At 48.3% G+C, this 17,657-nt stretch overlaps 1 protein-coding gene across 1 annotated transcript in view; it reads right to left on the bottom strand.

Moving 5' to 3' along the window:
* lmntd1 (lamin tail domain containing 1) overlaps positions 1-17,657 on the bottom strand; it is a 102,774-nt gene that overhangs the window by 30,119 nt on the left and 54,998 nt on the right. Inside the window, exons 7-8 of the mRNA XM_033039328.1 lie at positions 16,086-16,187; positions 4,726-4,847 (exon numbers count right to left, since the gene is read on the bottom strand). Of these exons, the coding sequence (XP_032895219.1) occupies positions 4,726-4,847; positions 16,086-16,187 (224 nt within the window). The remainder of the gene's footprint in view (positions 1-4,725; positions 4,848-16,085; positions 16,188-17,657) is intronic.

Raw genomic sequence — 17,657 nt, 5'->3', positions numbered from 1 at the left:
TGCATCTACTGCTCTACGCCAACCAACCTTTACAGAGATTCACACTGTGAGAGAGAGGGAGAGAAGGGAAAGGGGACAGGGAGGGGCCGATGTGGGGACTGAGACGGGGCACACGCAACGTGCAGGAAGGAACAGAAAATGCTGGCTTCAACCGAAGATGGACACAAAACGCTGGAGTAGCTCAACGGGGCAGGCAGACATTGGTGACCCCGAATCACCCCCACACTAATATCCCACCCACAGCCCCCGGCATTCCTGCCCCACTCACATCTGTGGGAGCAGACCAAGGCCAAAGAGATGGGATATGTAGATAATCTCAGCGGGGGAGAGTGAGGGGGGGGGGGGGGGAAGGGGGAGGTGGACGGGGAGGGGAAGAGGCGGAGGGGGGGGGGAGGGGAGAGAGAGGAGAGAGAGAGAAAGAGAGGGCGAGAGAGAGAGAGAGAGGGAGAGAGAGAGGGACAGAGAGAGAGAGACAGAGAGAGAGAGAGAGAGAGAGAGACAGAGAGAGAGAGCGAGAGAGAGAAGGAGGGAGAGTGCAGTTGTGGAGAAGAACAGGAAGACGGTGCATCTACAGGTCTTTGTTTCTATAGGGTTTTTGAATTTCAGCTGCTCAGGTGAGTCTACAACGCTTCCTCTCCCTCAGGTTAACTGCTTGTCATTCTCTGATGGATTCCAATAAAGAAGCTAACTCACGTAGCTAATGGAGACACTGGGAGGATAACAAACACACGGACACCAGTCTTGAGATTAGCTCCCAGTATTGACAGATACACAAATAGCTAGATAGCAGGTTCCAGGAATAACTTCTTCTATGCTGTGACCAGACTGCTCAACAGTCTTAGTTTAGAGATACAGCGTGGAGTCAGGCCCTTTAGCCCACCGAGTCCACGCTGACCGGAGATCCACACACACCAGCACTACCCTGCACACAATAGGGACAATTTACCAAAGCCGATTAACCTACAAGCCTGTACGTCTTTGGAGTGTGGGCGGAAACCGACGATCTTGGAGAGAACACGTGCAGGTCACGGGGAGAACGTGCAAACTCCGTACAGACAGCACCCATGGTCAGGATCGAACCCGGGTCTCTGGTGCTGTAAAAGGCAGCAACTCTATTGCTGAGACACCGTGCTGCTCTGCTCTTCCAACCCATCTCATCACAGGTCTTGCACTTCTTTTCAATCTGAACCTTCTCTGTAGCTATAACGCCACAATGCTGTGACACTGTATTCTGCACCCTGGCATTCCTCTATGTGTTGTATGTGTGTGTGTGTGGCTTCATTGTACTCATGCCCGCTATGTTTTTACTGGACACCAGGTGCATAGTTCATTGGAAATGGTGTTGCAGGTAGATAAGGTGGTCAAATAGGCCTTTGGCACTTTGGCCTTCATCGGTCAGAGTATTGAGTATAGAAGTTGGGAGGTCACGTTGCAGTTGCATACGACGTTGGTGAGACCGCATTTAGAGTTCTGGGCACCATGTTATAGGAAAGATATTGTCAAGCTTGAAAGGGCGCAGAGAAGGGTTACTGTGATGTTGCCAGGACTAGAGGGTCTGAGCTACAGGGAGAGGTTGAGCAGGCTGGGATTCTATTCCTTGGAGCGCAGGAGGATGAGGGGTGATCTTATAGAGGTGTATAAAATCACGAGAGGTATAGATCAGGTATTTAATCTTGCCCAGAATGAATAGGAACCTGAGGAGTAACTATTTCATGCAGTAGGTGTATGGAACGAGCTGCCAGAGGAGGTGGTTGAGGCTGGGACTATTGCAACGTTTAAGAAATATTTAGAATGATGCGTGGCGAGGGCAGGTTTAGAGGGATATAGAGCAAACGCGGACAGGTGGGACTAGTGTAGACGGGACACATTGGTCACTGTGGGCAAGTTAATAACGAGAGGAATACGAGGATGCGGACAGTGGTGTAGTGGGCCGACTAGCGGGGTGAATGAATGACCCCAATGGTTACATGAAACTAACAAGCGAGATCGATGTTCATACCGCTGGGGTGTAAGCTGCCCAAGCGAAATATGAGGCGCTGTGTGTGTGGTCTCACTTGGACAGTGGAGGAGGTCCAGGACAGAAAGGTCAGTGTGAGAATGGGAAGGGGTCAGAGCGGAGATGATCAGACAGCACCAAATATTTCACTTGGGCAGCTTACAACCCAACGTTCCACGCCGACCAGCGATCCCCACACACGAAAACTATCCTACACACACTAGGGACAATTTACAATCTTACTGAAGCCAATTAACCTACAAACCCGCACGTCTTTGGGGATGTGGGAGGAGACCGGAGCAGCTGGAGAAAACCCACGCAGTCACAGGGGGAACGCCTAAACTCCACACACGGACAGCACCCGAGGTCAGGCTCGAACCCGGGTCACTGGCGCTGTAAGGCAGCAGCACGACCAGCTGTGCCACTGTTGAGCTATTGAGGTTGATACCCCGTAGGGTTGGAGGGGTTAAGAGGTGCTACTAATGGAGTGTGTGGTGCAGATGACCTCACGGTGGTGGAAAATAACATGAGAGACCGTCCACAGCTAACAGAGAAGATTTACAAGGATGTTGCCGGGACTCGAGGGTCTGAGCTACAGGGAGAGGTTGAGTAAGCTTGGACTCTATTCCTTGGAGCGCAGGAGGATGAGGGGTGATCTTATAGAGGTGTATAAAATCACGAGAGGAATAGAACGGGTAGATGCACTTGCCCAGAGTAGGTGAATCGATAACCAGAGGACATAGGTTTCAGGTGAAGGGTAAAAGATTTAATAGGAATCTGAGGAGTTACCTTTTCACACAAAGGGTGGTGGGTGTATGGAATGAGCTGCCGGAGGAGGTAGTTGAAGCACGGACATTTAAGAGAAAGTTAAACAGGTACATGAATAGGACAGGTTTAGGGGGATATGGACCAAGCGCGGGCAGGTGGGACTAGTGTAGCTGGGACATGTTGGCCGGTGTGGGCAAGTTGGGCTGAAGGGCCTGTTTCCACACTGTATCACTCTATGACTCTGTATAATGCTATCACAATGGCGATAGTGATTTATATTGAGTGATAAAGAGGGCAGGTGGTATGCCCGTCTTCTTTGGTCATGGCATTGAGTATAAACGTCAATGATGGCGGCACGGTGGCGCAGCGGTAGAGTCGCTGCCTTACAGCGTCAGACACCCGGGTTCAATCCTAAACGAAGTTTGTACGTTCTCCCCGTGACCACGTGAGTCTTCCCCGGGTGCTCCGGTCTCCTCCCACACTCCAAAGACGTGCAGGTTTGTAGGTTAATGGCCTTCGATGACGGTTGTAAATTGTCCCTAGTGTGTAGGATAGTGCTGGTGTACGGGCGATCGCTGGGCGGCATGGACTCAGTGGGCCAAAGGGCCTGTTTCCACGCTGTATCTCTAAACGGAACTTAAAATAAAAGACGCCATGGTGCAGCTCAACATTGTTTATGCTGCACCTGGAGTGTTGTGTGTGCTTCTGGTCAACCCAACACAGGAAAGGGTGCAGGCACCATAATGATGCCTGAATTAGGGGGTATTAGCCAAAGATCCTATTGCGGAGCAAGATAGATTACCTGACGAAAAAGTCGTAATACGGTCATGGGCAGATTCATGGGTAGCTTTCGGCCCCATTTCCGTAACCGGCTTCCATCTCCGCACCAAAGATCCCATAGCGGAGCAAAGATACTAGTGCGGAGACGGAAGCCGGTTACGGAAACATCCTCGTAAAAATCAAAGTTCTTTGGGAAAAATCTTCTCCTCATTTTCAGAATTATAATTTATTAACACAAACTGTTCCCCCGCAACGTTGATTACACTGCGAGTCGGGTCGGGTCAGGTCGGGTTACTGAAATGGATGAAATGAAGGCCCACGTTCCGCTCCGTTGCGTACTACACGTCAGCCCATTGCATTTAGAAGGAGTGGTCTATCTTGCTCCGCTATAGGATCTTTGGTATTAACTACAGAGAAAGGTTGGACAGACATGGATTGCTTTCTCCGGAATGTCAGAGGTTGCTGGAAGACCTGATAGAAGACTATAAAACTATGAGGCATAGATAGGGTAGACAGTCAGAACCTTTTTCCGAGGATGCACAAATCAAATACTAGAGGACATAACTTTTAGGTGAGAGGGGCAGAGTTTGAAGAAGATTTGCAGGGCATGTTCCTTAGAATGAGAGTAGTGAGTGCCTGGAACACAATCGTGGTTGATGCTGATATAATAGTGGCATTGAGGAAATCTTTGGATAGCAACATGGACACGCAGGGAACGGAGGGATAGGGGTTAAGCGCAGGCTGATAAGAGTCTTGGCATCATGTTCAACAGAGTCATTGTGGGTCGAAGGGCCTATCCCTGTGCTGTACTGTTTCGTTTAGAGTTTGGAGCTAGAGAGCAGAAACAGGCCCTTCAGCCCACCGAGTCCGTGCCGACCAGCGATCCCTGCACATTAGGGGGACACACACACACACACACGCTAGGGAGAATTGGCAATTTTACCAAATCAATTGGCCTACAAACCGGCACGTCTTTGGAATGTGGGAGGAAACTGGAGCACTTGGGGAAAAAAACCACGCAGGTCACGTGGAGAACGCACAGACTCCGTACAGACAGCACCCGAAGTCAGGATCAAACCCGGGTCTCCGGCACTGTAAGGCAGCAACTCTACCGCTGCGCCACCGTGCCGCCCTGTTCTATGTTCTATGTTCAGACTGGTGCTTCATCTGTAAATACTCACCTTCGTTCCTCTGCCTCAAGCATGCATTTAAAGCTTGCAATGTCGCCTTGCAGGGATGGCATATTGGACCCCAATCTGCAATGTAGTTCCTTCATCTTAGCCAAGAGAAGATCTTCCACTTCCTGATGAGTAAAGAGATCATATTAAATCAAGAGAGCCACAAGGGCAAACACCGTGCACATACACTAGAGGCACATACAAGGATTCGCAGATGCTGGAATCTTGCCTAGAACACAAGAGTAACTCGGCAGGTCAGACAACATGTAGTTTTGGAGACACAGCGTGGAAACAGGCTCTTCGGCCCAGCGGGTCCACGCGACCATCGATCGCCCCTCACACTACCTCTGTGTCATTCCACTTATGCATCCTGCAAATTAGGAGGCAATTTACAGAAGCAATTAGCCTGCAAACATCCTTGTCTGTGGGACGTGGGAGGAATTGGGAGGAGCCGCAAGAAACCCACGTGATCGCAGTGAGAACGTACAAACTCCACACAGACAGCACATGACGTCAGGATCGAGCCCGGGTCTCTGTGTTCGCTGTGAGGCAGCAACTGTGACACTGTGCCGCCCCACACTGTATCTCAGTGTGGAAGAAGGGTCACAACCGCAAACGTTGCCCATGCATGTTCTCCGGTGATGCTGTCTGACCCGCTGAGTTACTCCAGCACTTTATGTCCTGTGTACCAGCCCTGTATAGAAACATAGAAATTAGGTGCAGGAGTAGGCCATTCGGCCCTTCGAGCCTGCACCACCATTCATATGATCATGGCTGATCATCCAACTCAGTATCCTGTACCTGCCTTCTCTCCATACCCCCTGATCCCTTTAGCCACAAGGGCCACATCTAACTCCCTCTTAAATATAGTCAATGAACTGGCCTCAACTACCTTCTGTGGCAGAGAATTCAACAGATTCACCACTCTCTGTGTGAAAAATGTTTTTCTCATCTCGGTCCTAAAAGATTTCCCCCTTATCTTTAAACTGTGACCCCTTGTTCTGGACTTCCCCAACATCGGGAATAATCTTCCTGCATCTAGCCTGTCCAACCCCTTAAGAATTTTGTAAGTTTCTATAAGATCCCCCCTCAATCTTCTAAATTCTAGAAGATCCAATCACATATAGAAACTCTCCTCCAGACACGCTGAGAGATCAACGCTAGCAATGGGCAAGGCTTCAACCACAGCCCCGCATGTAATGGAAGAGTAACGTTAGACAGTTGCTAAACAAAGTGTGGTAAGTGTAGATCTGCTGCCTCACAGTGCCAGACACCCCGGGGTTTGATCCTGATCCTGAGTGCTGTCTGTGTAAAGTTTGCATGTTCTCCCTGTGACTGACCGCTTGGGTTTCTTCCGTGGGTGCTTTGGTTTCCGCCCACATCCCAAAGACGTGCGGGTTTGACCCCCTGTAAATTGCCGCTAGTGTGTCGGGAAAGTGGGACAACATGGAACAAGGGTGGACAGGTGATCGATTGTCAGTGGGGGCCGAAGGGCCTGTTTCCATGCTGTATCTCTAAACTACACAACACCAAAAGTCGTGGGGGGGGGGGGAGAATGTTCTAGGCCAGGAGTAAAACTGATCTCCAACCCAACCACGTTAGAAAATAATAATAATAATAATAATAATGGATGGGATTTATATAGCGCCTTTCTAATACTCAAGGTGCTTTACATCGCATTATTAATTCACTCCTCAGTCACACTCGGTGGTGGTAAGCTACTTCTGTAGCCACAGCTGCCCTGGGGCAGACTGACGGAAGCGTGGCTGCCAATCTGCGCCTACGGCCCCTCCGACCACCACCAATCACTCACACACATTCACACACAGGCAAATGTGGGTGAAGTGTCTTGCCCAAGGACACAACGACAGTATGCACTCCAAGCGGGATTCGAACCGGCTACCTTCCGGTTGCCAGCCAAACACTTAGCCCATTGTGCCATCTGTCGTCCCAAATACCCCTATTAGGATCACCTTTCATGCCTCTTTTTAGGCTTTTTAGAATTTTAGACATACAGTGGCTTCGGCCCACCCAGTCCATGCCAACCAGCGATCACCCCGCACACTAGCACGATCCTACACACCAGGGACAATTTACAATTTTTACCAAAGCCAATTAACCTACAAACCTGTACGGCTTTGGAGTGTGGGAGGAAAGCGGGAAACCGGAGCGCCCGGAGAAGACTCACGCGGGCAGCGACTCTGCCAGATTAGATTAGATTAGATTCCTTTATTTGTCATTCAGACCTTTCGGTCCCCACCCTGCCACCACCTCCTCCTCCTCCTGTCGTTTCATTTCCTGTTTGTTCACTCCTACCTTCCCTTGTGTTCTTCCTAAATCCTGCCTGCCATCTCCCAGTATCTTTGCATCAAATCACAATGTACTGGTGGAACTCAGTGGGTCAGGCAGCATCTCTGGAGAGAATGGACAGGTAACTTTGTGGGTTGGGACCCTTCTTCAGTGATAGGAGTGGAGGGGGGGGGGGGGGGAGGGGGTTAGGAAAGAAAGGTGTTAAAGGGAGATGGGGGCGAGACAAAGCCCGGCAAGTGATAGGTAGATAGACGCAAAGTGCTGGAGTAACTCCGCGGGTCAGGCAGCATCTCTGGAGAAAAAGGATGGGTGATGTTTCAGGTCTGGACCCTTCTTCAGTGCTCAGATTCATTCTAAAGGGCCTGTCCCACTTGGGCGTCATTTATGCGACATCATTCACGTGTCATGACGCACGTCGCGCGTGTCGTGATGCGCACATGCCGTGCATGTCACTCGCAAGCCGTGCATTACGCGCGCATGCTGCGTGGTGATGTAGGCAGTGACGCGTCGCCCCAGGATTTTGGAATTCACAAAATCTTCCCGCTCCACCTGTGTGATGCGCAAATGACTCCCAAGTGGGACAGGCCCTTAAGGTTCCTCAATCCGATGCTAATTACGATGACTGATTTCCGGTTGTCCAAAACGCTCGCCAAAGCATTTTCTGCTGCTTCCCCGACTTTAGAGATACAGTATTTTTGAAACAGGCTCTTTGGCCTACCTAGTCCACGCCGACCAGTGATCAGCCCGTCCACTACCACTATCCTACACACTCAGAACAATTTACAATTTACAATTAACCTACAAGCCTGTGTGTCTTGGGAGTGCAGGTCTGTTGGCTTGGAAGCCGCGGTCTCCGGTGGGAAGGTGGCCGTTCCTGGCACCCCAAGCCGCTGGGGGTTCTCCCGATGCCGGAGCACCATCACCCGGCGAGAACATCGGGCGCCGTGGCGGCGACTGTGGAGGCCTCAATAGGCCCGAATTTTGGGTGGACAAGAGGATGGGGACTGGACTTTGTGCCTTCCCCCACAGTGGGAATCACTGTGGGGGGATGTTTTTGTGTTGAACTTCTTTTTGAATGCTATGTTGTATTTTTATTAGTGTGCTGCAAGGACATCAGAATTTCCCCTGAATAAGGGGATTAATAAAGTTTAATCTAATCTAATCGAAACAGGAGCACCGGGAGAAAACCCATTCAGGTCACGGGGAGAACGTGCAAACTCCATACAGACAGCACCCGTGGTCAGGGTCGAATCCGAGTCTCTGGCGCTGTCAGGCAGCAACTCTACCGCTGTGCCACCGTGCCGCCCTGATCGATAATAACTTTCAAGGAGGAATTTTTTTAATATTCGTGAAGAGAATAATGACCGGCATATGGGAAAAGAGCATGGGACTGAGTGTCATTGTGTAGTACTATGAAACAGCAATCAGCAACTTAGTTTAGTTTGGATTACAGCGTGGAAACAGGCCCTCTGCCCATCTAGTCCACGCCGACGAGCGATCCTCGTACACTAACATTATCCTACACACACCAGGGATATTTTTTTTACATTTATAACAAGCCAATTAACCTACAAACCTGTACATCTTTGGACTGTCGAAGGAAACTGAAGCACCCTGAGAAAACCCACGTGGTCACGGGGAGAAAGTTACAAACTCCGTAGTCAGGATCAGGGGCGGAAAACCCGGGGGGGGGGGGGCCAGAGGGGACACGTTCCCCCCATGTTTTGAGAGGTGGGCGACATCCCCGCCAGGTTAACCTTCCTGTACTTGCGGGAAATATGGCCAGCGCGGAGAAGCAGCGCTGGTGTCCCGTCAGTCCAGACAGGGCTGTAGGTTAACCCGGTGAGACAGGCAGTTGAGCTGCATTTAGCGCTGGATTGAGCCTCCGAAGCCTCGCGCGCGTGTGTGAGTGTGCGCATGCGCGCGCGGCCGCCAATAAATTGTGTCCCCCGTCCCCTCCATGTTTTGATAGTGAGTTCCGCTCTTGGTCAGGATCGAACCCTGGGTCTCTGGCTTGATGGGTTTAATGTTCTCCAGAGGAACTCCATCTGTCTATGATTCTAGGATCAGCTCATGTTTATCTGTGTTTCTCTAGGTTGCTGATACCAACGGCCAAAACACATCTAGATTTTCAACAGCCCTGATCCCAACATAAAAGCAAGAGAAAGGGAGAACCTTCATGTAGTAGGTTTCTACTTTCACTTTTTCAAACTATTTTTCCTTTAACTCCTGTAAAATCAGATTTCAAGTTTTCTAATTGAAAAGAACTGACATTCAAACTCGTACGTGTAACGGTAGGCACTCGGGAAATCCGGTAAACTCGTGACATTTTTTCAACGCTGTGAAAAATGTCCACGAGTAAAAAAGTACTCGTGATGAAAAAAATTGTTACTTTTTACTCGTACGAGCCGCTACGAGACATCCACAAACTCCTACGGACCCGCTACGGACATTACACGAGCTCGAATCAGGGGAGAACTCGGGAGAACTCTTGAATTACCTCGTACAGTGGGACAGGCCCTTTACAGGGCAGCAGGTGTGAAAAAGGGAACACTTTTCTGAGTCGTTTTTGGCAGCAGTAGTGTATATAATAACAATAATAATGCATGTGCAATGTACACTATTATGCATGATAGCCTAGGCTTTTTAGTGTGTGACTAGGACCGGGTTAAATGGTATTTTGTGTACATATTTATTGTTACCTACTACTCAAGCAGCTGGTCAAGCTGCTGCCTCACAGCGCCAGAGACCTGGGCTCGATCCTGACCTCCACTGCTGTCTGTGTGGAGTTTGCATGTTCTCCCTGTGACTGCGTGGGTTTCCTCCGAGTGTGCCGATATCCTCCCACATCCCAAAGACGTGCGGGTTTGTAGGTTAATTGGCCCTCTGTAAAATTGCCCCTAGTGCGTAGGGAGTGGATGAGAAAGTGGGATAGCACAGAACTAGTGTGAACGGGTGATCGATGGTCGGCGTGGACTTGGTGGGCCGAGGGGCCTGTTTCCATGAGTAGCTCTAAACTAAACTAAACTAAAGTAAACTAAACTAAAACAAATTTGTGTGGACAGGTGATCAATGGTCACCATGGACTTTGTGGGAAGAAGGGCCTATTTCAATGCTGTATCTTTCAATCAATTCAATCATGTATAGCCACATTTTCTTCAGCACATTTTATTGTACATTGCCCTCCATAATGTTTGGGACAAAGACCCATCATTTTTTTATTTGCCTCTGTAATCCACAATTTGTGATTTGGAATATAAAAAATCACGTCGTTAATGTGCACTCCCGCACTCCAAAGGCGCACAGGTTTGTAGGTTAATTGACTTGGTATAATTGTAAATTGACCCTAGCGTGTAGGATAGTGCTCGTGTACGGGGATCGCTGGTCAGTGCGGACTTGTTGGGTCGAAGGGCCTGTTCCCGTGCTGTATCTCAAAACTAAACTAAAAAGTTATGCCCAACGTGATTTATCGCAAAGAAATCCGTGTTGACTATGCCCAATGCAAGTCATAGTCTTACAGTATTGAAACATCTCTTCCACGCTGATCAAATTGCCCATCTACACTAGTCCCATTTGTTTGGCCCATATCCCTCTAACCCTTTCCTATCAATGTACTGGTCCAAGTGTCTATTACATGCCGTTAATACCTGCCCCAACTACCTCCACTGATCGCTTGTTCCATATACCCACCACCTTCTGAGTGGAAAAGTTGCCACTCAGATTCCTACTTTGTCCCTCTCACGTTAAACCTGTGTCCTCTCGTTCGTGATTTCCCTATCCTGGGTAAAATACACTCTCTGCGTTCAACCTAACTATTCCCCTCAGGATTTTATACTCCTCTTGAAGATCACCCCTCAGCCGCCAGTGCTCCACGAAATAAAGTCATAGCTGCCCAACCTTTCATGAGATCATAAGATCATAAGGCACAGGAAGCAGAATTTGGCCCTTCGGCCCATCGAATCTGCTCCGCCAATAATCATTTTCCCCACTCACTCCCATTCTCCTGCCTTCTCCTGCTACCTTTGCTTCTTGAAAAGCTTTCCCGACAGCTCAGGCCTTAAAGTCTGGGAAACATCAATGTAAATCTTCTCTGAACTCTTTCCAGCTTAATGGCATCCTAACTAAGTGATCAAAACTGAACACAATATCTCAAATGCTGCCTCAATGATGCTATTAATTTTTTAATAAAATTAATTGATTTTAATTAATTAGTAAATAATGAGTTAATTCTGATTGATTAATTAAGCAGCAACTACTGGTGTGCCACTGTGCCACCCTATTAATAACTCCATCAATAACATTTTTAGAACATGAAGAAAGACTGGATAGACTCGGCTTGTACTCGCTAGAATTTAGAAGATTGAGGGGGGATCTTATTGAAACTTACAAAATTCTTAAGGGGTTGGACAGGCTAGATGCAGGAAGATTGTTCCCGATGTTGGGGAGGTCCAGAACAAGGGGTCACAGTTTACGGATAAGAGGGAAATCTTTTAGGACCGAGATGAGAAAATCATTTTTACACAGAGAGTGGTGAATCTCTGGAATTCTCTGCCACAGAAGGTAGTTGAGGTCAGTTCATTGGCTATATTTAAGAGGAGTTAGATGTGGCCCTTGTGGCTAAAGGGATCAGGGGGTATGGACAGAAGGCAGGTACAGGGTACTGAGTTGGATGATCAGCCATGATCATATTGAATGGCGGTGCAGGCTCGAAGGGCCGAATGGCCTACTCCTGCACCTATTGTCTATGTTTCTATGTTACTATTAGTAACACTAATTTTCATCAGCTTCTCAGTTTCACCAGACCCGTTATTCTTTAGTTTAGTTTAGAGTTACAGCATGGAATCAGGCCCTTCGGCCCACCGAGTCCACGCCGACCATCGATCACCCGCTCACACTAGTTCTATGTTATCCCACTTTCTCGTCCGCTCCCCTCACACTAGGGGCAATTTACAGAGGGCCGATTAATCTACAAACCCGCATGTATTTGGGATGTGGAAGGAAACCGGAGCATCCGGAGAAAACCCACATGGTCACAGAGAGAACGTACAAACTCCACACAGACAGCACCCGTGGTCAGGATTGAACCTGGGTCTCTGGTGCTGTGAGGCAGCAACTCTACCAGTTGAGCCACCGTGCCATGGGAGAAATCAAGGGCTGAGACCACTACCGTAGCAGGGAACGGTATCAGAGGTGCAGAGCCTTGGCTGGTCTTATGAAACATTGAGAGAATTGGCTTTATTCTCCTTAAAGCAGGGTGGTTGAAGGAAACAGGATGTCTGGGATGAGTGGGTTAACATCTGATAAGAAGGGTTGAATTGAAGAAGGGTTTCGGGCCGAAACGTTGCTTATTTCCTTCGCTCCATAGATGCTGCTGCACCCGCTGAGTTTCTCCAGCACTTTTGTCTACCTTCGATTTTCCAGCATCTGCAGTTCCTTCTTAAACATCCGATAAGCGTTTGACGGCACTGGGCCTGTACTCGCTGGTGTTTAGAAGAATGAGGGGGGACCTCATTGGAACTTACCAAATAGTGAAAAGCCTTGATAGAGTGGATGTGGAGAGGATGTTTCCACTAGTGGGAGAGTCTAGGATCAGAGGACAGAGACTCAAAATAAAAGGACGTTCCTTTAGGAAGGAGTTGAACAGAAATGTCTTTAGTCAGAGGTTGGTGAATCTGTGGAATTCATTGCCTCATAAGACTGGGGAGGCAAAGTCAATGAATATTTTTAAGGCAGAGATAGGCAGATTCTTGATTAGTACGTGTGTCAGGGGTTATGGGGAGAAGGCAGGAGAATGGGGTTGAGAGGGAAAGATAGATCAGCCATGGTTGAATGGCGGAGTAGACTTGATGGGCCGAATGGCCTCATTCTGCTCCTGTAACTTATGGAAATGTAATCCCTTATGAATAAGAGTAAAACTACAGAGTTTCTTCTATTGGCAGAAGCATTGGTAACCAGACAATCTCACTCCCATAAACTTTAACGGGAAAAGTAGGGAAATTACTGCTACGACTTGGAATGCAGACAGATTCAGCCTAAAATTTAAAACACAACTAGATAAATACTGTGAAGGAGACTTCCTTTTGTAGTTTGAGGACGGGGGTGCAGTGTGACGGAGTGGGTCTTTATGAGCCAAGACAGGAAGGATGGGCGGAGTGGTCTCTTTCCTCCACTATGATTCCATCTGGGGACCACGTTGGCTGCTAACTGGTTGGGAGCCTTTCCTTGAAGGATTGGTCACCCTATGGATCTTTACTTGCTGGTCTTCTCCGAATATCCCTGCCTCGGCAGTAGTGGGGGGGGGGGGGGGGGGTGGCAGCACAGCGGTAGAGTTGCTGCCTCACAGCGTCATAGACCCCAAGTTCGATCCTGACCACGGGTGTTGTGTGTAGAGAGTTTGTGCGTTCTCCCCGTGACCGCGTGGGTTTTCTCCCAGTGCTCCAGTTTCTTGCAGGTTTGTAGGTCAATTGGCTTCGGTAAGTTGTAAGATTGTCCACAGTGAGTGTAGATTAGTGTACGGGATGATTCCTGGTCAGCACGGGCCTGGTGGGCTGAAGGGCCGTTTCCACGTTGTATCTCCAAATTTGGAGGCACGGTGGTGCAGCGGTAGAGCTGCTGCCTTACGGCGCTAAAGACCCGGGTTCAATCCTGACTAATGGGTGCTGACTGTACGGAGTTTGTATGTTTTCCTTGTGTCTGTGTGGGTTTTCTCCAGGTGCTCTGGTTTCCTCCCACACTCCAAAGATGCGCAGTTTTGTAGTTCAATTGGCTTCACTAAAAATTGTAGATTGACCCATGTCTGTAGGTTAATTGGTTTTGGTAAAAATTGTAAATTTGGTCCTAGTGTGTGTAGGTTAGTGTGCAGGGTGATCACTGGTCGGCGTGGACTCGATGGGCCGAAGGGCCAGTTTTGGCGCTGTATCTCTAAAGTCTAAAGTGTACAGTCTGCGGTGGATTAAAAAGAGCTGGAAAGAGTGACTCATCCTCAGAGAGTGCAATGATGTTGTACTGTGGATAACTTTGGCCTAAACATGCACAAAATGTAGGAGGACTGCCAAAGAATGACTGCACTGTGTACCATTTGAATACAGCAGTGGGAAGGAAGGCACAATCTGATTTCATCACAAACATGCGGAGTGGAAAAGACATTTGGATTACTGTTTTCAATAGTGTGTGTCAATTAATAAAATTGTTTTGTGCAGTTCTTGAGCTGAAAAATGAAGCTCCATCTGGTTATTCTGTCAGTGCCAAGACCGTTTCATTAATTACTCAATAGAAGTCATGGTGGTGCAGCGGTAGATTTGCTGCCTTAAGGGGCTGTTCCACTGCGGCGACCTGCTGTGGCATGTTGAAAATGTTTCCGCAAGTAAAAATTGGTCGGCATGGTTCTTTTGAGCTCGTGGTGCAGTGGAGTGGGGTCGCTATGTATGTAGTTACAGGCAATCGAGGGCAGCTGTAGACAGTCTCCTTCACTGACTGGGCATTTTGATTGGCTCATTGGAGTTTTCAGGACCAAGGAAAACCGACCGGTAGGTTAAATGCCCGCTCCTTCTCCCTCCCCCCCCTTCTCCCCCCCCCCCTTCTCCCTCCCCCCCCCCCCCCTTCTCCCCCCCCCTTCTCCCTCGCTTCTCCCCCCCTTCTCTCCCCTTCTCTCCCCTTCTCTCCCCTCCGCAGGAGGATGAGAGGTGATCTTATAGAGGTGTACAAAATCAGGAGATAAATAGATCGGGTAGATGCACAGAGTCTCTTGCCCAGAGTAGGAGAATCAAGAACCAGAGGATATAGGTTTAAGGTGAGGGGGAAATGCGTTACTAGAAACCTGAGGGGTAACTTTATCACATATCCCGACTCCCCTATTTTTAAGAGCCCTATCTAGCTCTCTCTTGAAGTCAGGGGATATGGGGAGAAGGCAGGAACGGGGTACTGATTGGGGATGATCAGCCATGATCACATTGAATGGCGGTGCTGCCGCGAAGGGCCGAATGGCCTACTCCTGCACCTATTGTCTATTGTCTATTGGTTTCAATGAGATCCTGCCTTATCCTTCTGAAGCCCAGAACCTTCATACACTTCTCAAACATTAACACAATCATCCACGGGCTCATTCTCATAATAGAGTCAAGGAGTCATACAGCACGTTAACAAGCCCTTTGGCCCACACTGACCATGATACCCCATCTACTCTAGTCTCACCTGCCCGCGTTTAGCCCATAGCCCACTAAACCTTTCCCATCCAAGTGCAGGAAGGAACAGCAGACGCTGGTTTACACCGAAGATAGACACAAAATGGTGGAGTAACTCAGCGGGTCAGGCAGCATCTCTGGAGAAAAGGAATAGGTAACGTTTCGGGTCGAGACCCTTCTTCAGGCTACACCCTCCGACTACTGGAAACATCCTCTCCACATCCACTCTTTCTGCAGTCTGAAGAAAGATTTCGACCTATCACCTATTCCTTTTCTCCAGAGATGCTGCCTGACCCACTAAGTTACTTCAGCATTTTGTGTCTTTCATGTATCCATGTACCTGTCCAAATGTCTTTTAAATGTCATTTACTCCAGCACTTTGTGATGTTCTCCAGATTCCTGCGTCTGCAGTTCTTTTTGTCAGCACCATGAGATATTTCTACAATCCATCACTTGGATCTCCATTTTCTTCTTTTTTAACTCACTTTATTTTTTTCTGTTTAACTATTTTTCTAGAGATACACCGAGTCCGCATCGACCAGCGATCCCCCACATTAACACTACCCTTCACACAATAAGGACATGTTTTTACATTTACACCAAGCCAATTAACCTACAAACCTGTACGTCTTTGGAGTGTGGGAGGAAACCAAAGACCTCGGAGAAAACCCACGCAGGTCACGGGGAGAACGTACAAATTCCTTCGCTCCCGCAGTTAGGATCGAACCAGGGTCTCCGGTGCTGCAAGCTCTGTAAGGCAGCATTTTGCGAATGTTCTCAGACTTCCGCCCTCTCCCCTCCGCTCCCTTCAACTACGAGTTCCTATTAAAACAATAATGTTTCTAACCGCCATGGAGAGGGTAAAACACTGACCTCTAACCTGGTTTTCAGATCATTTATGTGTTGTTGACTCTTCTGCTGATCACAGTTCAATTTGTTGACAAGAGCAACTTTGTTTTCCTCCTCAGAGAGCAGCTGAAAAATAATTGGAAAATATTAGTGGTTTACACAGAACCCGATCCACCTAGGCCTATCCGATCTCCCTGTTGCCCCCTCCCATTCCCATATTGACTGCATTTTATCTGCTTATTTATTGATGTGTGTATATATTTATATAATGGTGTATGGACACCCTGATATGATATGTTCTGTATTCGTGCCTACTATATTCCGTTGTGCTGATGCAAAGAAAGAATTTCATTTTCCTCTCTGGGATATTTGACAATAAACTCTCTTGACTTGACCTTTCTGTCCATTGTCGGAGTGAGGCCCAGCGCAAATTAGAGGAACAGCACCTCATATTTCGCTTGGGCAGCTTACACCCCAGCGGTATGAACATTGACTTCTCTAACTTCAAATAGCCCTTGCTTTCCCTCTCTCTCAATCCCTCTCCGACTAGTTTCATTGCCCTCACCGATTAAATATTACAGATTGTATGCCTCGTTGACAACCTTCCTCCCCCCCCCCCCCCCCCCCCCCCCCCCCCCAGCTAACAATGAATCGTTCTACATTTCCTTCAACATTGTCTCCTTTGATCTGTGTTTTCACACCTCACCCTTCCATATCTCTGTGGCTACCTCCTGCACCCATGCAGAACCCACGGACTTCATTAACTTCACCTCCAATTTCCATCTTGCACAAATTCTCACCGTTTTCATGGCAGGAGATGGACTGACATCTATTATAAACCTACTGACTCCCACAACTATCTAAACCACACTTCTTCCCAACCTGCTTCCTGCAAAGGCTCTATCCGCTACTCCCAATTCCTCCGTCTACGCCACATCTGCACACAAGATGAGAAGTTCCATGCCAGGACATCCGAGATGTCCTCATTCTTTAGGGAATGGGGGTTCCCCTCTTCCATCATAGATGAACCAGCTTCAAAATCATCTTGTTGAGTTTCATTGTCTGTAACTCATTTTCACCTCGGCCACAGCTAACAATGGCCTGTTACCTTTATCATCATTACTTTTTTGCATATCTTTCATTCATTTGTGCCATATCTCCCTATATCACCATCTATATCTCTCGTTTCCCTTTCCCCTGACTCTCAGTCTGAAGGAGGGTCTTGACCCGAAACGTCACCGATTCCTTTTCCCTGGAGATGCTGCCTGACCCGCTCAGTTGCTCCAGCTTGTTGTGTCCATCTTCTCGATGTCTCCCTCTCCCCTCTCAGTCTGAACAAGGGTCTCGATCCAAAATGTCACCCATTCCTTCTCTCCAGAGATGCTGCCTGTCCCGCTGAGTTACTCCAGCATTTTGTATCTCTCTTTGGTTGTAAACCACCATCTGCAGTTCCTTCCCGCACAAAACTATTTTTAAGTTCCATTTTAAGCATTGCATGACAAAGGATTGTCTGGCCCAAGTTTAACGTAGGTGTTTGACTTGTATCCCGTTCCAATGTAGTCGTATTTCACTGCTGCAGGCTGCCAACCACTAACT

This window comes from Amblyraja radiata, chromosome 21, assembly GCF_010909765.2.
Source record: "Amblyraja radiata isolate CabotCenter1 chromosome 21, sAmbRad1.1.pri, whole genome shotgun sequence".
NCBI classification, from domain to species: domain Eukaryota; kingdom Metazoa; phylum Chordata; class Chondrichthyes; order Rajiformes; family Rajidae; genus Amblyraja; species Amblyraja radiata.
Note: the sequence above shows the minus strand (reverse complement) of the source record. Positions and strands in the feature narration are given on the sequence as shown.